This window comes from Eumetopias jubatus, unplaced genomic scaffold (genome assembly GCF_037043125.1).
Source record: "Eumetopias jubatus isolate StellerSeaLion01/CBP00866 unplaced genomic scaffold, mEumJub1_p1.0 scaffold_15, whole genome shotgun sequence".
NCBI lineage: Eukaryota > Metazoa > Chordata > Mammalia > Carnivora > Otariidae > Eumetopias > Eumetopias jubatus.
The window spans coordinates 90,826,659-90,848,038 of record NW_028274821.1 but is presented as its reverse complement, the minus strand read 5'-3'; the positions used below and the strand labels follow the sequence as shown (position 1 = coordinate 90,848,038).

Sequence of the window (21,380 nt, the reverse complement as noted above, 5' to 3'; positions counted from 1 at the left end):
GCTTCCAGATGATTTAAGACGCAGTACTTCTGAGTATTTGTATGACGTTGACATTGAAAAGTATATCCCACGGCACAGCTACAAGAACGTTAAAAAAACTCTCTTTGTTTATCTTTTCGGTCACTAATTTTTCAGGTCTTCACTCATTAGTAGGTTTATGAAATCAGCTTAGTAATTATTGTCACTTGTCTTTTCTCCTCCACTGGAATACAAATTCTGTGGCACTTGATCTAATTCACCCTAACAGTCTGAGCACTCCCAACTTGTAGGTGCTTCTCACTGTATGTTGGAGGGATGAGATGGGTCTTTAAAAGGCCTGTGTACAATGACAACCAGCATTTCCATCTGTGAGAGAATACCTTCGGTATAATTGCGAAAATTTGTGTTGCAGGTCTTTTATTATTGATTCTTTCAGGTGACCTCTGTTAGCATCAAAATAGCTTTAGTTATGGCCATTACAAGATCACATCTTTTCCTTTTTTTTTTTAAGTAAATAGGCTCCACACCCAACGTGGGGCTTGAACTCACAACCCTGAGATCAAGGGTCACATGTTCTACCGACTGAGCCAGCCAGGTGCCCCAGATCACATCCTTGTCATAAGCAGTATGTGGGTTTCCTAAATAAACTTCTGTAGTCAAGCTACATGGTTTTTCAAGGCCTGGAGTCAGAAACATCTTTCTCTGAATCTGTGGTTGTTGGTCATCTTGCGCCACTTACATATTAGAGCTCAGTTGCTGTTTTTACAGTAGTGGGAAAAGTATAAAGAAATGCTTGGAAATTGTTGTTCTCGCCCTTTCCAGAAAGCACAGGAATATGGCTATGACCAGTCAATGATGGCGCGCTTCTACAAGCTGCTGGAAGACAACGTGGAGCACAATATGATCGGCAGGCTGCCTATTTTACAGCTTACTGTTCAGTACAGGATGCACCCAGACATATGTCTCTTCCCCTCTAACTATGTTTATAACAGAAGCTTGAAAACAAATAGGTGAGTTCCCATTCATTGCTTATAGTAGCTTATTTTTTTTGTGGGCTTAGCTGCTTAGGAAGAATAGCTATTTTACTGTGTTCTTAAGTCGTCATAAAAAGCATAAATCAGAGGTTTAATATTTTTTTTCTAATTACAAAAGCCATGTTGATTTTAGCAAATACAGATAAAAAAGAAGGGGGGAAGATTGCCCTTATTTATGCTACGCAGAAATAATCACTGGTAACATCTTGGTATATCTATTTAGAAATAGTCTTTGTACTATGCATATCTTTTTTTACTTTTTTTTTTTTAAAGATTTTATTTATTTATTTGAGAGAGAGAGAGACAGAGAGCACGAGAGGGAAGAGGGTCAGAGGGAGAAGCAGACTCCCCGCCGAGCAGGGAGCCCGATGTGGGACTCGATCCCGGGACTCCAGGATCATGACCTGAGCCGAAGGCAGTCGCTTAACCAACTGAGCCACCCAGGCGCCCTACTTTTTTACTTTTTAAATTTTTGAAAAAAAGAATCACACCGTACTCGGCATAGTACAGATCTTCTTAGACTTACAGTGAAGTTACATCCCAATAAACGTATCATAAATCAAACCTACCTACCAAACCATGGCTTAGCCTGGCCTACTTAAACGTACTCAGAACACTTACATTAGCCTACAGTTAGGCAAAAATCATCTAACACAAAGCCTATTTTATAATAAAGTATTAGATATCTCGTGTAATTTATCAAATACCATACCGATAGTTACAAACAGAATGGTTGTCAGCGTAGAAGTTGGTTACCCTCGTGACTGCGGGGCTCACTGGGAGTAGCTCCTCACTGCTGCCCAGCGTCTCGTGAGAGGATTGTACTGTGTGTTGCTCGCCTTGGACAAGATCCAAATTCAAAATTCCAAGTACAGTTTCCACCGAAACGTATTGCTTTTGCACCAGAGTTAAGTCAAAAAATTTTAAGTTGAACCATCCAAAGTCGGGGACTGTCTGTATTCTCTGGCTTGCTTTTTTCACTTACTATATTAGGAGTGACTTTTCAGTTGCAGTTATCTTTAATTGCATAGATCACTCTCCCTAGCCTAGAACAGAAATAAAATCTGTTTTTTACCTTTCACTCTAACACATTTTGATAAAATAAGGTATTTCTTATCCTTAGCTCCCTCCCTAACAAAAAAATAGTAATAAAAATATTTTCTTATAACTTGTATTCTGAATGGTGGTTGCTTTTTTGTAGACAGACTGAAACCAATCGGTGTTCATCAGACTGGCCATTTCAACCTTACCTGGTGTTTGATGTCGGAGACGGCTCAGAAAGACGGGATAATGAGTATGTTCTCCTCTCTTCAATCCCCAGGGATGGTCCCAGAGTTGTTATTTTTGTTCATATTTACATGGAAAACATTTTCCATACATCTCTTTGCCTAGTGCCAGGGCACAGGCATTCTTCTGGAGCTAGGCCACTAGCTTTTCCTTTATTATCATAAATTACTAATATCTTTCTCTATACATTTCGGCCTTTTGGTTCTTCTTAATTGTGTAATGGGGCTGGTAATCCCTAGCACGGTAAGCACTTGAGTAAATACATGTTAATAAGATCACAGCTGTCGTAAGACAGACATGGCCCGAGTGCATGGCTCTTGTGATCTAAGAGGAGAGACAGACACAACTGGGCGATGGCCAAGGTAATTACTTATTCCAGCTGGGTTAAGCGGTGTGAGGATCAGTATAGATCCATTTGAATTAAGGTGAGAGAGGGTGGACAGTACCTGATGACTGGGATTGTGTCTAAGGGAATGTATTCACGTGGTCACTGAAGGATGAAAAAGAGTGGTGACTGCTAAGTAGGAGAAACTTCAAAGGAGTTAGGGCGTCTTGTGAGAAAATAGAGGGGTAATGGTCTGGAGGCTGTTTGTTAGCACAGGTCCTAGCATGGAGTACGGGGGGAGATTACAGATACCACCTCTGTGTCCCTGAGAGCGCTGTAGAGCAGGTGGCGTCCTCAGTAAGGATTAGATATTAGTTGAGCTACTGAGGTGGGGGGACAGGACACTGAGTGAAGAAGTTAGGGATACAGAGAAGCAGTTGGCCATAAGCATTGCAGGGGTGAAGGTCACAGAAGAGTGTTGACCTGAGAGGTGACCAAGGAAAGTAAATTAGACTTCAGTGATGGAAGAGATAGCTGGCTAATGGGGTTTTCTGTAGAGTAAGTCGGAAGTTAAGATTGTGGGTTTTAAAGGCCCTTAAAGTGAGACCGCTAAAGTGGCCTCAGGTGCAGTGCATGTTGCTCCTAGAACAGTAATGAAGGGGTGCGTGTAGTTTGGGAGGTGAGTTGGGAGTGCAGGAAGAGGCCAGTGAGGATGCAAGCCTGCTGCAGGATTCCATGTTGTTTGCCTCTGGGGCTGCATCACATTTAGTCTGTGTGGATGGCATCCCCGCGCCGTGTGGTGCACAGCCAGCATGGGGAATTAAGAAAGATAATACGATAAAGCACTTTTTTCAGTGTGTGGAAGATGGCAAATTCTTAGTGTTCGCTATTTATTATTCGTATCTTCGTTATTATGAATACTTTTGTTCTGACTGTGCTATCCCTGGTACAACAAATGAAGATATCAGTGAGTAAACTTCAGTTGACTTCAGAGTCTTTTCTTTCTTACAACTTCCTGTTTCCCTGGGTGGTTATAGGTCTTCAAGTATGCGATAGTAGTGGTCATTGTAACAGCTGCTTTGAGCCGCTGATGACTGAATAAAGGTGAAACATACCTGCCTGCCCTTCACTGTAACGGAAAACAAAGTAGGACTGAAGCTAGCAGTTGGACTGCTATTAGTTTTGATGTGTTTTGTTTTGTTTTTTTTCATCTTATTTAGCTCATATGTAAATGTTCAAGAAATAAAACTGGTAATGGAAATAATTAAACTTATTAAAGACAAAAGAAGGGATGTTACTTTCCGGAACATTGGCATAATAACCCATTACAAGGCTCAGAAGACGATGATTCAGAAGGATTTGGACAAAGAATTTGATAAAAAAGGGTGAGGCATCTATATTTTTACAGATACTTCCAGTTTTTCTTTTGAATTGAAAAGAAGAAAGAGGGGATAGAAGGAAACCTAACTCTAGGAAACGGTCTTAGGCCGGTGGTAGTAGAGCAGGAGGAGACTCAAGGCTTCAGTCATGCTGGGTGGGGAACGCTCACACTCCCGGCCCCGCAGACCAGCCATAGACAGAGCACCTCCTGCTGGTCGAGATGTCCTCACCACCACTGGCAGTGGAACCCCCTGAGAAACCCTCCAGGCCTCTTCCTTTACTTCTGTGACTTGTTAATCTGAATTCTCATTCTAGTAAGATTCACGAAGTAACACTTTCACTTAGAATAAAGTATCCTTTTCATGCCTTTATGTACAGGGTGAAGATCATGTTTTTGTTTCCTTCTTAACAATAAAATTAAAGGTTAATTATTGGAAATCCATTAATTCAAAAATTTCTTAACCTAGGAACACACAAGCTACCAAAATTGGCTCTAGAAAAAAAATAAGAAAATTTGAACAGACCTGTAAAAAGTAAAGAGATGGAGTTAGTAATCAAACACTTTCCAACAAAGGAAAACCCAGGACCAGGGTTCACTGGTGAATTCTATCAAACATTAGGATCAGAATTAATACCAGTCCTTCTCAAACTCTTCCAAAACATAGAAGAGGAGGGAAGACTTTCTAACTCCTTTTATGAGGCCAAAATTACCTTACCAGAGCCACGGAAAGACATCACAAGAAGAGAGAAACTACAGGCCAGTATCCCTTATGAATATGGATGTAAAAATCCTCAACAAAATAATGGGAACTGAATTCAGCAGCATATTAAAAGGATTATACACCAAGACCATAGTGGGATTATCTCAGGAATTCAAGGTTGGTTCAACATACAAAAATCAGTGTGACACAGCATATTAATAGAATCATGGGAGAAAACCCACATATCATCTGAGTAGATACAGAAAGAGCATTTGACTAAATCCAACACCCTTTCATGATAAAAACATTCAACAGACTAGGAATAGAAAGGAACTTCCTCAACCTAATAAAAGGCATCTGTGAAAAACCCACAGCTAACATCATACTTGATGGTGAGACTGAGTGCTGCCCCCCCAGGATCAGGAAGGACGCCTGCCCTCACCACTTCTGTGCAGCACTGTATTAGAGGTTCTGAGCAGGATTATTGAGCAAGAAAAGAAATTAAAGGCATCCATATTATAAAAGAAGTAAAATTGTCCTTTTTCATAGTTGGCAGGACCTTATATATCAAAAACCACATAAACTATTCATTCTAATGAGTTCAGCCAACTTGTAGGATGCAAGATCAGTATGCAGAAATTAGTTGTATTTGTATACAATAGCAATTAGCAATCTGAAAAGGAAATTTAAAAAATAATTGTTTATAACGGCATCAAAAAGAACAAAATACTTAGGAACGAATGTAGTAACGACGTGTAAAACTTACACATCAAAAAGTACAAAACGTTGTTGAAGGAAGTTAAAGAATACCAAGATAAATGGAAAGATAGTCTCTGTCCGTGGATTGGAAGACTTCGTGCTGTTAAGGGGGCAGCACTCCCCAGAGTGATTGATCTACAGATTTCAGTGTTGTCTCTGGCAGAATCCAGCTGCCTGTTTGACAGGAACGGACAAGCTTAACCTAAAATTCACGTGGAAATACCTTGAAAAAGAACACTAAATGTTGGAGGGTTCACACTTTGATATTTCCAGACTTACTGCAGAGCTGGTTATCAGAACTGGTACTGTCCTAAGGATAGACATAGAAACCAGTAAAATAGAATTGGGAGTTCAAAAATGAACCCATTCATTTATGACCAGTTGCTTTTCAACAGGGGTGTCAGGGTCATTCAGTGGGGAAATAATAGCCTTTTTATAAATGGTGCTGGGCCAACTAGATCTCCACATGCGAGAGAATGTATTTTTTTTTTTTTTTTAATGTGCAAGTGGGAGGGAGGGGCAGAGGGAGAGGGAGAAGGAGAATCTTAAGCAGGCTCCACGCCCAGCACAGAACCAGACACGGGGCTCCCTTCTCACCACCCTGAGATCATGACCTGAGCCAAATCAAGAGTCCGAAGTTTAACCACTAAGCCGCCCAGGCGCTATGAGAATGAATTTTGACTCTTGTCTCACACCATACAGTATAATGAATTTAAAGGGGTTTAGAGCACCGAATCTAAGCGATAAAATTATAAAACTTGAAACAAAGGTATAAATCTGTGTGACCTCAGATTAGACGACAGTTTTCCAGCATGACACCCAAGCACAAGTTACCAAAGTAAAAATATTGGGCGTCATAATTAAAAATTTAGAAACCTTTGTGTGTCAAAGTACACCATTTCAAAAGGGAGAAGACAGCCCCCAGAATGGGAGAATATATGGACAGTTCCTGACTTACCATGGTTTGACTTAGAATTTCCCAACTTTATGATGGTGGGAAGGCAGTACACATTCAGTAGAAGCTGTACTTCAAATTTTGAAGCTGGATCTCTTCCCCAGCTGGTGACGTGCAGCACAATCCCCTCGCGGTGCTGGGCAGCAGTGGGTGCAGCTCATAGGCAGTCCTGCGGCCACTGACAACCGTCCTGTACCTATCCTAGAGCAGAGGTCAGTAAATTACGTGAGATAGCCAACGCTTTATTATAAAGTAGGCTTTGTGTTAGACGACTTTGCCCAACTGTAGGCTAATGTCCGAGGTAGGCCAGGCTAAGCTACAGTGTTTGGTAGGTTAAGTGTAGTAAATTACATTTTCAACTTGGGATGTTTTTAACTTAGGATGGGTTTATTGGGATGTAACCCCATCCTAAGTCAAGGGAAATCTGTACTTGCAAATCATGTATCTGAATTATATAAAGAACTCACACAACTCAAAAATAAAAAGTGAAATCTAATTTTTTTAATGGGCAAAGGATTCAAATAGCATTTCTCAAAAATAGGTTGTAAACAAATGATCCACAAGCACACGAAAAGATGTTCCACATCATTTGTCATTAGGGAGATGCAGATCAAAACCACAGTGAGACCCCATGTCACCCATCTAAATGACTCATAAAAAAACATTAGGGCGCCTGGGTGGCTCGGTTGGGCGACTGCCTTTGGCTCGGGTCATGATCGCGGAGTCCCGGGATCGAGTCCCACGTTGGGCTCCCCGCTCAGCAAAGGAGCCTGCTTCTCCCTCTGACCCTCCCCCCTCTCATGTACTCTCTCTCTCTCTCTCATTCTCGCTGTCTCAAATAAATAAATGTTTAAAAAAATTATTAAAAACAGACAACAAGTTTGGGCAAAGATGTTGAGAAATTGGAACCCTTGTGCATTGCTGGTGAGAATGTAAAATGGTAGATCACTGTGGAGAACAGTTTGGCAGTTCCTCAAAAAGTGAAGCATAGGGGTACCTGGGTGGCTCCGTCAGTCAGGTGTCCTCTTGATTTCAGCTCGGGCCCGGCCGTGATCTCAGGGTCGTGGGATCAAGCCCATGTTGGGCTCCCTGCTGGGCGTGGAGCCGGTTTGGGATCCTTTTCTCTCCCTCTTCCCCAATATTCACATTTGTGCTTTCTCTCTCTCAAAAAAAGTGAAGCATAGAATTCCCATATGACCCAGAAGCTTCACTCCTAGATAAATACCTGAAAGAATTGAAAAAATGTTAAAACAAGAGCTCATAAGTGAATGTTGATAGCAACATTGTTCCTAATGGTCAAAAAGGGAAAACAACCCAGATGTCCATCAATTGTAAATGGATGAATAAACCATGGGGTATCTGTACAACCAAATATTCAGTCCTAAAAGGAGTGCAGTACCGTTACACGCTACAGCAGGGATGAACCTTGAACGAGTTCTAAGTGAAAGAAGCCAAGCAGGAAAGGCCACATATGTTATGATTCCATTTATATGAAATTTCCAGACAGTAAATTCGTGGTTGCCAGGGCTGGAAAGAGGGAAAAATCGAGATTAACTGCTAACAGGCACAAGTGAAGGAAATGTTGTGAAAGTACATAGTGGTGATGGTTGTACAACATAGTGAATATACTAAAAATCACAGAATGCTATACTTTGAAGTGGTGAATTTTATGTTACATGAATTATATATTGATGAGAGATACCATGAAAAAAGCTGAAAAAATGCTACTGTATAAATACACATATTTAATAATTATCTTAACGTTTTTCAATAAACATATTTGTCTTTTGTAAATAGGCCAGCGGAAGTAGATACCGTGGATGGGTTCCAGGGCCGGCAGAAGGATTGCGTTATTGTTACGTGCGTCAGAGCAAATACCATGCAGGGCTCAATTGGGTGAGTGTCATTGGCCTTTTACTTGTCTGTAATCTCGAGTCAGATCTGTTTTTTGGGGTTTTTTTTTTGTTTTTTTATTTTTTATTTTTTATTTTTATTTATTTATTTCTTTAAGATTTTATTTATTTATTTGAGAGAGAATGAGAGATAGAGAGCACGAGAGGGAAGAGGGTCAGAGGGAGAAGCAGACTCCCTGCTGAGCAGGGAGCCCGATGCGGGACTCGATCCCGGGACTCCAGGATCATGACCTGAGCCGAAGGCAGCCGCTTAACCAACTGAGCCACCCAGGTGCCCTTTTTTGTTTTTTTTTAAAGAATTTATTTATTTGAGAGAGAGAGGATGAGAGATAGCACGAGAGGGAAGAGGGTCAGAGGGAGCAGCAGACTCCCCGCTGAGCAGGGAGCCTGATGTGGGACTCGATCCCAGGACTCCAGGATCATGACCTGAGCCGAAGGCAGTCGCTTAACCAACTGAGCCACCCAGGCACCCGAGTCAGATCTGTTTTTGATCACTGTTGGAGAATGTCATTATTTGCGGTATTTTCCTTTATAAAAACTTGTGTCACATCATGAAAGTTTCCTTTTTCACTTGTAAAGTTGATCCACTGTCATGCCTGCTTCTCTTGGACCTTGTCTATCCCCCGCATCCAGGGGCAGTCTGTTCTTTGACCTCTTAGCTAAGCGTAACCTGACTCTTGCCTCGGGGGTAGTTTGCAGGGGCCTGTCCTCTCCACGATCTGTCATAGAGTGGCTTTTCATCTTCTCTGTGTTTTTGTGCTTTGCTAAGTTTGTAAACCTTAACTCCTGTCAGTTCACTCACTAAAGATGCCAAGGACACTGTAATGAGTGACAGAAAACTCCTCTGAGTCTCAGAGCCCTGACACTTTTGTGTGGCTGCCTTTTCCTGCTCTTAAGGAGCAGGTGAAATTTACAGATTATAAATGAGTTTCCTTGCTCTTAAAGAAAATAGTAACATGAGTTACCTCTGCCCCTGTTTGGAGAGAGTGTGCATGGACAAGTGGAGACATTGGTATCTCTGGGGCATCCTGTGAAGCAGAAAGGCCACCTTCTTCATACAGCAGTTCTGTTATTTCTTAGCTCTCCTCAGATCTGTTGGTACATTTGTCTGATAATGTGTGTGCTTCTCCTCTGGCTCCACAACATTTTACTGATCTCAGATATACTAGGAATAACTGATCTAAGTAGCGTGTTTTTAGGATGTTTCTAAAGCTTTAAGGATGATACTGTTTAGGGGCGCCTGGGTGGCTCAGTCGGTTAGGCGTCTGCCTTCAGGCTCAGGTCATGATCCCAGGGTCCTGGGATCGAGCCCTGCATCGGGCTCCCTGCTCAGTGGGGAGTCTGCTTCTCCCTCTCCCACTCCCCCTGCTTGTGCTCTGTCGCTCTATCAAATAAAAAAAATCTTTAAGGAAAAAAAAAAAAGAATGACACTTAAAATTCCCAGTATCTTTTCCAAGTCTGAATAGGAGATTGACAGACGCATCACTTTCAAGGAAAGCGCCAGGCCTTTTGTTTCCAGGTTTTAATGGGAATTGCTTCTTTGCTGGGGACCCTGTGTTGGGAAGAGGGAGAAAACGATGTACCATCGAAGAAGGAGAAGGAGCACGAGGAAGGCTCTCTGAAGCAGCGTCCGTGTGTCACCTGCACGTATGCTAAGTCATTCTGCAGAAGGAAGTAACTTTGTTTTTATTGCTTAGATTTCTGGCAAGTTTGCAGAGACTGAACGTCACCATCACACGAGCCAAGTACAGCCTCTTCATCCTCGGACATTTAAGGACCCTCATGGTAGGTGCATTCTCTGGGCTAGAGTGCTCCAGAGTTTGCCCATTGTGGCTGATACTGGGTTGAGGTTTTGTTTTTATTTTCCATCAAAATGGAATTGATTGCAGGGTTACAAAATAATGAGCTGCTTCCCCCTGGTTGTCCTGTCCTTCGGCAACTTCTGTCTGGGAGCTTTTACCGATGTAAACCGCTAACCCTGTCCCAGTCCAAGGCCCAAGTATCCACAGTACCCATAATGAAAAAAAAATTAATGTCTCCATCATAGGACTGTTGAGATCTATAAAACCATCCGTACATCTTAAGGTGCTAGAACAGTTGTTGGTACTTAGCAGACACTCCGCTACTGTGGCTGTTATTGGCCCAGCTTAATGCCAGCTCGAGGGAGTTTGCAAGAGGAAGCTTGGATCTTCTTTTCTGTTTTGGCACGGGGAGCGTACTGCTCACCCTGTGTCACTTGGGTGGGGGAGGCCGAGTCAGAGCTCCTCTAGGAGACAGGGTGGGTGTACATCCGTGGTAGGTAGAGTGTGGCCTCCGTCGGTGATATCAGCTGGCTAACACAGGTGTTTGCTGCTTGCCTCTTCAGGGGGTCACAACTTTGAATTCTTCTCATTTTTGTATTTCCCAAAGTCATTGGTTATGTTAGGAGAGGAGCTAACTCATTAGATTTTTTTCAGTATTTTTCCCATTTTCTGGTTAGTACCACCAGAGGGCATTCAAATACAGTCTTTCCCACATCTGTGGTCTTCAACTTCTGTTATTTGTGTGCCCCCCCCGAAGGAATTTTTAAAAGCTGCATACCACCTATTTTTAAGTTCATATTGAAAATTTGTTATGGTAAGTTTAAGTATTGCTTAAGATTTTGCTTTTGAATATATTATAAATATTGGCATTGTAAAATAAAACTATTAAAAATAAATCTTTACATCACTCTTAATCCATTGGAACAGATAGCAGTATGATTCTTTCTGCTCTTTGAAATTGAATTTCCACTTGTACTTGCTTGGAATAAAATTCAGGGGGATATATATTTTTATAATTAAAAGCCTTTCTGTTATCTCACACTGTTAGGTTTCTCTGCCACAAAAATTTACATATAAATTGAAAGTTTAAAAAGTATTTTTATAACTATCTGGGGAAACTGTGTGAAGCGTGCACGGAACTTCTCTGTACTTTTTCTGCAACTTCCTGTGAATCTGTACTTACCTCAGAAGAAAAGATTTTTTTTTTCTTAAAATTTTTTAAAAGATTTTTTTTATAGAATTGTTTTTCCGGGTACCATAAGGATCTAAGTGTTAAAAAATGATTTCTTATCAGTTGATTAACCTATTAGAATTATCCTTTTTACACGGTTGAATTTTGGTAATGTTTTAACCTGAAAGGTAAAAAGTATATTAGAGCTATGTGTCTTCTAGCGACGCCCTGATTGAAGGAGCCTTCCTGGGCACCCCTGGTTTTACTGCCCCCTCTCTTTGGCACCCGGGAATCTGCATGTGCCTTGGCAGTGGCAGTGTACCCCATGGAGAGCCTGGGGATGGATGAGTGGTGACTGTGCAGGACGGAGCGGGGGCGGGGGAGCCCCTGGACGGAGCAAGCGGGGAGCTGGGGTGTCTGCACTCTCGGAAACCAGTGGCACAGAAAGACAAGAATAGGAAAACTCCCAGGGTATCACTTGGGCTCTCCAACTGACTTCTGTGGTCCTTGGGGCTTTTTTCCTTTTTTTTTTTTTTTAATTCTTAACCCAGTTTCCCTTATGGAAACAGAATCAATGGTGAAGGCACTTGGTTTCCTCTGAGAAACCAAGAGTTATAGCCCCTTCTCAAAACTGTTTTTGTGATCCTAGGATGGATTAAATACCAAGTTGAGGTGCCATAGACTTGGCAAAAATAGCAGCAAGGCCATCTGGCTTCATATCACATCTGTGTTTCAGCCTCAGGCTAAGACGCTCTGGAGCGCTCCAGAGTGAGAAGGAGGTCCAAGCCCCGGGCCCAGCAATGCTCGCGCGGGCCTGTCTGGTGCCCGCCGGCCCTGGGCATGCGCGCTGTGCACGAGCCTTCAGCCCTCACGTAATCCCAGTTCGTCCAATCCAAGAAGCCGTTATGATAGGAATCATTATTTTATGTACTGCTATTAAACTCTGACGCTATTTTCACGTAGAATTTTTATGTATATTAAAAGAACTCTTTTAGGCTTGTTTTGACAAGACAGACAGACTTCTGTCGCCCTTGTTCATACATAAAAGAAAATAACAAAATGAATAGGCTGCGATATTCCTGGAAGGACTTCACTTTCCGAGTCCAGCACTGCAGAATCATTCCCCAGGTCCCAGTCACACATGTCCTCGCTCCTGCCACAAACTGTTCCCTGTGCAGTCAGCGGGTTGGGGACTCCGCATTTCCTAAGGGTACCCCAGCAGGGTCTCCAGGGTTCTCTTCCAACTCCAACGCCAGTCTCCATTCTCCCAGGTGTTAGTGCTGGTACTATCTTGTCTCTTCAGAAGGTATCTGTGGATAGGTTTTCAGGCAAGAGCTGGGACTCAGTCTATTTTTTAAATGGTTTATTGACTGAAAGTCAAGGGGTTGTGGTTGCCTAACCATGAATTCCTCCAGGATTAGGTACTCGGAAACTGCTACCTGGCCAGGAGGTGCCCCAAATTAAGAAATGGTAAAATGTGAAAATGTGCATTTTAGAATCCATTAAATAAAACTTTATGCCCATTTTACAGATGAGGAAACGGGCTCAGAGAGGTTGACTTGACCACGGTCATGCAGCAAGTAAATACTGCTGCCCTCACCCAGTTTTTTTGAATAGGGCCGGAGGCTACATGAGGGCAGCTGTCTCCTCCTCTTTAGGCTTCGGATTTTCTCCTCTCATGCTCACTCTTTAAAGGGGCCCACGTTCTGATGGTTGTAAAGTGGCAGTTTATTGCTAAGGAAAGTCAAAACGGGAAGAGAGGAGAGATGCGTGCAGGTGGGGTTTCCTTCTCCTTAGGTTTGCTTTTGTAACTTAAGTTCCTCCAGAAAAGAGACAGACAGTGGGAAAAATCTGTGGAATACTTGTCTCAGTGGAGTAAAACAGTTTAGCGCTTTGGAGTCTGGGAGGCCTTTGGGAATTCAGTGAAGGCTATGGGCCTCTTTCTAGAATAGTCACACGCACCCGAAAGTTAGGGCTCTCTGAAACCAAGCCTTCCTGCTCCAGAATGTTAGCCTTTCAAGAGGTAGGCAAGACTCTAGATCAGGTGTCCAAGGGGACTTTCTGGGGTGACAGAGCTGTTCTTCGCACCATCCAGCACACTAACCACTAGGCACGTGTGGCCCCTGAGCACTTGAAATGTGGCTGGTGCAGCTGTGGAACAGAACTTTTTATTTTACTTAATTTTAACTAATTGAAATGTAAGTAGCTACTCGTGGCTGCAGACGGCTGGTCCGGTCTGCAGAAGCTCTGCTTCCCACACGGCACGAGCCACAGGCTAAAATGGTGGAAGTTCTTTCTCATAGGCGGTGACTGGTGCTCTTTTCTGGTAACGTGGCTTCATAATTCCGTATGTGAACTTATTTTTCCTTTAATGGATTCTTGAGAATTTGTTCGTGAAGTGTATTTATTATTATTCAGAAACGAAAGCAGAAACTTCGTGCTTCCCAAGCATCTGGGTGTTTGGGGGGTGTGATTGTTTTTCCCTTCTGTGTTTCAAGGAAAATCAGCACTGGAACCACCTGATTCAGGATGCACAGAAGCGGGGCGCCATCATCAAGACGTGCGACAAGAACTACAGGCACGACGCAGCGAAGATTCTGAAGCTCAAGCCCGTGCTGCAGAGAAGTCTGACTCACCCGCCAGCCGTAGCCCCGGAGGTGTCCAGACCCCAGGGCGGCTTGCCCAGCAACAAGCTCGACAGTGAATTTGCCAAGACATCTTTCACTTCTTCCCTGTATCACACGCCCCCTGACTCCAAGGAATCTTCTGGTACTGTCACTACAAAGGACCCCGAAAGGCCTCTCGTTCAGGACCGGCTTCGGGACCCACGACTGCTCAGGAGGATGGGCCTGGACCCCGAAGCCAAAGGGATGTGCCTAAGGGATCCGCAGCCCCTGAGCCCGCAGCACCCCGGAGCGACACCTCCCTCGGGCGAGCCAGGCTTCCCTGCCAGTCACCAGGATCTGGGTGGCGCACAGCAGTCCGCTGCCAGAGGAACGGCTCTGAACAACCACGAACCTCACGCGCAGTGTGAACCTCCAGCTGCTGGGACTGGTGTCTCCACAAGTAAAAGCAGATGTGACTGGGAAGGAGGGCTCAGCCACAGAAGAGAGACCCGGGCTTTCAGTGAGGGCGACCGGGGCAGGTGGAGCCCGGAGAGCCACTACTCGAAGAGGAGCCCCGGCTGGGACAGGACGGGACCGCAGAAGGAGGGCTGCAGCTCAAAGAGAAGAAGGCTCTTATGGTAAAGCCACGCGGCACAGACTGTCGGCCGCGGCATCGTTGCCAGCTTCAGATGACCAGCCAGTGGGACTGTCCAGATACGATGATTTTTTTTTCCTCAAAGGAGTTTGTGTGCTGTTGGAAAACATGGAAAATGTATCCTGACACCTGAGCCCTTGGTCATCTTCCATAGTTTTTTGTCAGTTGCAAAAGCTTTCGAGGGCCTTTGTGTGTCTGTAATGTTGTCCTTGAAGTCGGAGACTTAAAATGTCGAGCTCCTGTCCTTCTGAGATAAGGGGTCAGACCGAGGCGGGTGTTGTAGAAGTTGAAATGTATATGTGTATAGCGAATAAGAAAATCGTTTTAAAATGTAATCTAGTAGACCGCTTTTCTTTCCCCTGTGTAAAATGTTAGTCATTTTCAGCAGAACAAACTTTATATTTAAAAAACAAAACAAAACAAAAAGGTGGGAGGGGGAGGGCAGGCCCTTTCAGATGTTCCGGCAAGACCTGTTCAGCAGCCCAGGTATTGCGGAAGAGGCAGGGTTCATGCCGGTGGGTCAGACGGCTCCAGTTCTATTTAAGAAAACAAGTGGAGTCTCCTGGGGGAAACTTCGGGCAGCCGGGTCCTGTTCGGTAAAGTTCTGCTGCTGTTGGACATTTCCAGATGAGGCTCCTTGGCACAGGATACTGCACTGCTCTGCTGAGTCCAGCCTCCTATCTCAGGAAGCACAGAGTTTCTAGCTAAAACTCGTGTTCCCCTTGAAACAGACGAAGATGAAACGGAAGAATAATTCTTGTCCTACCATTCAGATGCCCCCAGCATATTGTGAGTGTCCCATAACTGGTGGGTGACAGGTCCCACGGTTGCTGGGGCTGGAGCAGCGTGGGGACCCCTGTGCCTGAAAGCCAGCAGGTTGCCGGGAGAATCCAACCAGATTGTTCTGGGGGTGCCTGGGGAGCTGCATGTTAGACGTCTCCCCAGGGGCCTCGGGTCACCAGCCTGGCAGCTTGGGATTCAGGAGGGCCAGCCAGATAGAATACTGTAAGTGGGAAAGAAGCAGCCTTTCAGAAGAGAAGGCTGAAGGGAAGTGCAGACATTGGAAGTTGAGACCCAGGAGGAGAGTTGACAGGTTTCCTGTGATGTTTGGAGACTGTGTTAACTCCTGAAAAGATGCCACTATTGTAGGGTCATCTGGTTAGAGGGGGTTGTGCTGTGGTTTGGGGTGCCATGGGGAGGGGATGTTTGAGGGGGCTCGCTCATTGCAAAGTCCCGTTTTCCAGACTCACAGACATGAGGATATATGGTATCAACAGTTGGCACGGATCAGAACTAGTGGTTTATAGGGAATGCCAGGCATTCCCGTTGGCTAACTTGGGGAGGGCCTCCCCCTTGAAGATTACTGTGCACCGTTTGAAATTTTGCCATCTGCTTTTTAAGCAAAGAGAGCTTTGTGTCAGAAATTCTACTGAAGCTGGTTATTAAAAGCTTTAAATGTTTGATTGCCAAAAGTTTAAGCATTCTGCTTCTTCATTACCCACATCACCCCAGCAGGGGTCTGCTGACGTCAAGCGGACACTGCCGGTCCTCAGGGAGCACACGCTCCGCCCCACGGTCAGCCTGCTCCCTGTGTGTGGGTAGAGTGTGGGTCCTCGGCCGGTTGAGTGTGAGAAGGTGCAGAGCGAGGCCCACCCTGTCGGGGTCAGGGGCTCTGTAAGCTTCCTGCTTGTGCCTTTGGCAGGAAATGGCACTGTTACTTTGAGTTTACTTTCCTTCTACTCTTCTTGAGCAGATTCTTGGCGGTAGCAGTGTAAAGGGCCTAAACTCTGTAGGCTTAGAAAGGAGGCATGACAGACCCAGTTGGGGTCAGGATTCTCCCTCTGCTGGTGCAGCACGGGGACTAAGAAAGAAGGGTTCCTGTTCCCAGGCCTCGGACTTCGCTGCCACTCCGGGACCGTGGGCCTCCCATGAGCGTGACGCGTGTTCTCACACGCCCTGTCCATCCTCTGGTTGCCCACACTCCCCATCCGAGCCTGTGTCCTGCCAACCTCTCCCCGCGAACACATGCCACCTGACACTGCATTTGAAACTGTTGTTCCACTTGGTAAAAAAACGTTGGTATAAAGCATTTCCTATGTGTTAAATGGGGCCTTTCCCGATGTGGCTGTCCCAGCTGTGTTGGTGAGTGGTAGTTAATCTTGCAGAGTGAGGAATACGGCTGTTTGCTCCGTCCTTGCCACAGCACTACAAGAAAGTGGCCTGTCTTCTTCACTGTTCGTTATTTCAACATGAGTATATTCTGCTTAAAAACTTGTTTTGCTTCTCTGTATATAATTTTCCTTGGATTTATGTGCACGGTTTATTTGGTTCTACGTTTTCATGTATCACCAGGAGCAAATTTGATTGATAAGTACATGTGAATAACCTCCTGTAAATGGATTTTATAACAAAAGTGTACTAAACTATTTTCTAAAATTAGTTGTGCAGACGATAATTCTTTGCTGCAGCTCTGACTCTACGCTCTTGAGTTCACAGCTGGGATTTGGTAGACAGTACCCCTCTTCGTGAAAACCTCCGTTTTAAGAGAGACTGGTGAAATTAAAAGTGGAAACCGGAAAACTGGCCTGAGTTAGGTAGGATTCAGCGTCAGTGTGCTCAGCAGAGTGCTTCAGGCCCGTTCAGCCTGCCATGTGGTCTGTCTGCAGAAAGCACATGGTGGGGATTTGCTTTATTCAAGAATGTTCTCCACTCTCCCCCCCCCCCCCCGCCCCCGCCAGCCCTGGCTCTCGGGGTGAAATCTCATCTGTGAGGTCATGAGGTGTGTCACGACCAGCCCTGGAGGCCAGTCCTGGTTGGGGGCTTGGCCTGACAGAAAAGCATGCTCACCTTCAGGCAGAGGCTGGGGAGGGTGGGAGAGGCCGGGTAGGCGTGAGCGGAGCCGCTGGGGACACGATGGGTGCAGACATCCAAGTCGGGGTGACTGCTGACGGCCACAGAAGTGGAGCGTGCTTCGCAGTGTGAGACTGTGCCGCGCTCCTGTTGGAGGGTGCTGGCTCATTCCAGATGTGCGAGCAAGTCCCCAGGAAGGTGAAATGACAGATGGGGGGTAGGGGCCTCCTAAATTCACCAAAGGACCTGGTGAGAGACCAGCGCTCCGAGGGCCATTTCGTCTGTGGAATTCATTACTGCCGCATCTGTAGTGATGATTTTTAAAGTCATTGCTGCCCGACCTACCCACGCAGTCACCACCACCTCCCGGGGGCCGCCATTCATTGTTTGAGGAATAAATAATTCAGGGAGGAAACAAAAATTTAGCTTCAGCTTAAGTAGAATTTATGTGTCGTGCAGCACATAACGGCACTTTCTGTACTTGAGGGACCTCTCCGTTGCCCTTAAAGGACCTGAGTTACTGTCACCCTGTGCATAAATGGTATCTGTAGACGGATGGGGTGCTGGAGCCCCGCAAGGCGGTCTGCGTGGGCCCTGCTCCCCAGCACTCAAGCTTGCCTGTGCTGGTGGACGTGGCCACCTTTGTGTTGCAGCCACCTGCCTGCAAAAAGAAGTGCTAACATGTCGTTTTCAACCCAGGGACGCGCTTCGGAGCCACCAGGGAGTTTTGGAAAAATTTTGCCCCTGGGCTCTAGCCGAGAATTTCTGATGTAATAGGTCCAGGGCCCGGCGCTTGCTGCCTTTTACTTTCTTTCTTTTTAATTTTTTTTTTTTAACTCTCAAACTCACTCTCAGGTGATTCCATTGAGCCTCCAGCCTTGAGGCCTCCTAGGGGTCAGGAGGAGAGAGGAGCAGCCCTCAGCCCCACGGGGGTCACGTCTGCCTTCCTCAATCATTGTCGCCCCCAGGAGCCCCGGACTGGGCAAGGCCCACCATGAAAGGCCATCGGGGCACCTTCGCTTCCATTCAGAAGGAGGTTCCCAGGACAGCAGGGCCAAGGGAAGGAGAACCGGAAACCACTCAGGTGACTCCTGGGGCCGTTAGAAGGGAGGAGATCCAGGGTGAGTCCGCATGGCCAGTGAGGCCTTGAAAAGGCAACAGGTCTGGTGCTTGTCCAGCAGGGACGCCTGCGTGGCTGTTGTTGAGGCGAGGGAATCCCGGGCTGGGGCTCCACGTTGGAGCTAAGCCATGCACGGCAGAGTCTGCTGGGCACGTGCGGGTGTTCTAACACCGGCTATCACTGAAGTGCTTGCCCGGGTGCTAGAGCTAAGAACTAGCAAAGCTGCGGGTCTGGTGACCGGAAAGGCCTTGCTTATAACCCCCGCGGTAGGTGCCAGCACACAAAGGGGGCCTGGGAGGGACTCGGTGTTAACCAGAGAGGGGGCAGGTCTGCCTTAGCTCCACCCCGGGCACCGACATCTCGCAGCCTCCAGGGGCTTCACTTTATTTACCTGAAAGTGGAAATTGGGGTTTGAGTTCCTTTTCTGATTCTTTTCACCAAGCTCCAAAATCAGGCCCCGATCCCTGAGGTTCTGGGGAGGAAGAGCTAAGCTTGTGGTGGGTTTCTGTGCTAGCACACTCGGGCTGTCGTAACAAAACCCGAGAGACCAGGTGCCTTAGAAACGTTCTTTGCCAGCTCCAGAGGCTGGGAGTCCCAAGATCGCGGCACCAGCAGACGCTGTGTCTGGTGATGGCCTTTCTCGTCGCTGTGTCCTCCCATGGCGGAAGGTGCGGGGAAGCTCTCTGGGGCCATCGTGAGCTTCCATCCGCACGACCTCAGCACCTGCCAAAGGCGCCACCTCCTGACACTATCACTTGGGGGGCAGAATGTCAACGTATGAATGGGGGAGAGGGGGACACAAACATCACTCCGTTGCAGTTTGTAAGGTGTCAGCTTGGATGGGCAGAGTTCCCCGTAGGTTTGCTTTCGGATGGGCCACAGGAAACCCCGTGTGCGGTCTGAGGCCAGAAAAGCAGCAGCGGCCCTACTGTTCACAGGCTCTGAGGCCAGGACAGAGGCCCAGGGCTCTGTCATAACTCACGCCTCTTGTCACTGACCGCTGGCTCGTTGGCACGGGGCCTGCAGCCGTCACTGTTCAGCTTCTCTAATACCTGGGCCAGGAGGCTGTCTGGCTCCAGGACAGGGGGCCCCAGCTTCTCCTGGGGGATGCCCCCTGTCTCCACCATTGCGGGCAGACAGACATGGGCTCCAATCCACCTCACCGATTCCAGCTTGCCTTCGCTCTCGTGCTTCATTCACCTCCATCTTCCTTCCCGGACTGCCCGCCTGTGGACTTCGAGATCCAGCATGAGGCATGAACATGACCAACTCATTGGGGTGGTTCAACCAGCTCACAAGCACGTAAGGCCAAGTCCAGGAGATAATACCTGACGTTGATTTTTGACAGTGGTTCTGCTTAATTGAACTCCGCGACCCGGAATGCTCTGGTCCCTCCCAGTAGCAGAGTTGGTAGTCCCCTCCTGCGCTGAGTAGGGCTGACTGTGGAAGCAGTTGGGTATTGTGGAGACAGGTGACTGCAGGGGGTGCGTGCTCTCTGTCAGATCATCTGCTCTGGGGGAAGCCAGCTGCCTCGCTGTGAGGGACACTCAAGGATCTCTGTGGGGAGAGGTCCTAATGGGGAGGAACCTGCCTTGTGCCAACAGCCAGCAGCGTCAACATGGGCAGCGAGGGCGCCATCTTGGAAGTGGACTCTCCAGCCCCAGTCAGGCCCAAGAAAGTCCCCAAATCAGAACCACTGAGCTAAGCTGCACTGGAATTCCTGACCCACAGAACCTGTGTGACCTGAATGTGGGCCCAAGCCCCCCCGAGTCAGTGCTTCTCTGCCACAAAGAATGAGCTAGAAAGAAGACACATGGCGTTATGCTGTGTGCAGTCAGCAGGCATTCCAGCTTGGGGAGGCAGAGAAGGCTGGGAGCTGACGGCTAGGGTAGGAGTTGGCATTCCAGACAAAAACTGGAAGGCCCAATGAAGAAAGCACGATCAGGTCCGAGAACCCAGCAGGAGGTAGCAGTGGGGCGGAGGGGCTGGCTAAGGAAGGCCAGGTCCTGCAGGTCCTTTTTGGCAGGGGAGTAGCCGAGTCTTACGCAAAGGGCAGTAGGGAGCCCTTGCAAGGTTTTTAAGCAACTTAAATGCCTTGATTGGAACCCCCATGTCTGGCACTCTCCTTCCGGGTAATCTTGGGGCATAGAGACTGGTCCTGCAGCACAAGCCTGTTACAACTGCCCTGCACACCATTACAGCCATCAGCAGGGGCGGCTAATGATGGCACCTCCGGGGCACAGCGACAGACCCCCAGTATAGTTTTCAATCGTTTTTCTTGACCTGGAAAGGATTCACAATATTGTGGTAAGGGGTGGTTATATTTTTCTTCTCTCTCTCTCTGTGTACATACAGCACACAGAATTTTTTAATAAGGGGGGAAAAAAGCCTAAAAGGACATTTGCCAGTATGTTTAACAAGGGCTAGGTAGTTGGGGTTTTTAAAATAGGTTTTATCTTATAGAGCATTTTAGGTTCACATCAAAGGGAGAGGGAGGTACGGAGATTTTCCAAAGATCCTCCGCCCCACACACCAGCCTCCCCGCTGCCTCCAGCCCTCTCCGGAGGGTACATTTGCTGCAGTCAGTGAGTCCGTGGTTTGCGTTAGGGTTCACTCGGGTGCATTCCATCGGTCTGGATGATCGTGTGATGACCCCCCCTAGGCATTCCCAGCCTTTTACGGGGTGGTTCCACTGCCCTAGAAATCCTCTGTGCCCTGACTAGTCCAGGGAGTAAATGCAAGTTTATTCTCTATATGGTGGTGGTGGTTTTTTCATTTTTCCATTTGTTGTACAGTGAGTGTGAAGTATTTTTGTAATAAAACTAATTGTATTTTAAAGGTAA

General features: G+C 46.5%; 1 protein-coding gene and 1 long non-coding RNA gene across 6 annotated transcripts in view; both read left to right on the top strand.

The window, feature by feature from the left end:
- Positions 1 to 17,006, top strand: part of SETX (senataxin) — an 83,776-nt gene extending 66,770 nt beyond the window's left edge. For 4 of the 5 annotated variants that reach the window (XM_028090488.2, XM_028090490.2, XM_028090487.2 and 1 more), the window contains 6 exons: positions 802 to 989; positions 2,215 to 2,307; positions 3,846 to 4,010; positions 8,218 to 8,316; positions 10,031 to 10,118; positions 13,805 to 17,006. In XM_028090488.2, coding sequence (XP_027946289.2) covers positions 802 to 989; positions 2,215 to 2,307; positions 3,846 to 4,010; positions 8,218 to 8,316; positions 10,031 to 10,118; positions 13,805 to 14,554 — 1,383 coding nt within the window. In that variant the 3' untranslated portion in view covers positions 14,555 to 17,006. Of the gene's footprint in view, positions 1 to 801; positions 990 to 2,214; positions 2,308 to 3,845; positions 4,011 to 8,217; positions 8,317 to 10,030; positions 10,119 to 13,804 lie in introns of those variants that run through there. The other variant, XM_088018746.1, reaches the window with a different exon arrangement.
- Positions 17,007 to 17,304: 298 nt separating this feature from the next.
- On the top strand, positions 17,305 to 21,380 carry LOC148162462 (uncharacterized). The gene is made up of 2 exons (XR_015766826.1): positions 17,305 to 18,501; positions 19,114 to 21,380. It is a non-coding gene; the product is annotated as an uncharacterized LOC148162462 (long non-coding RNA).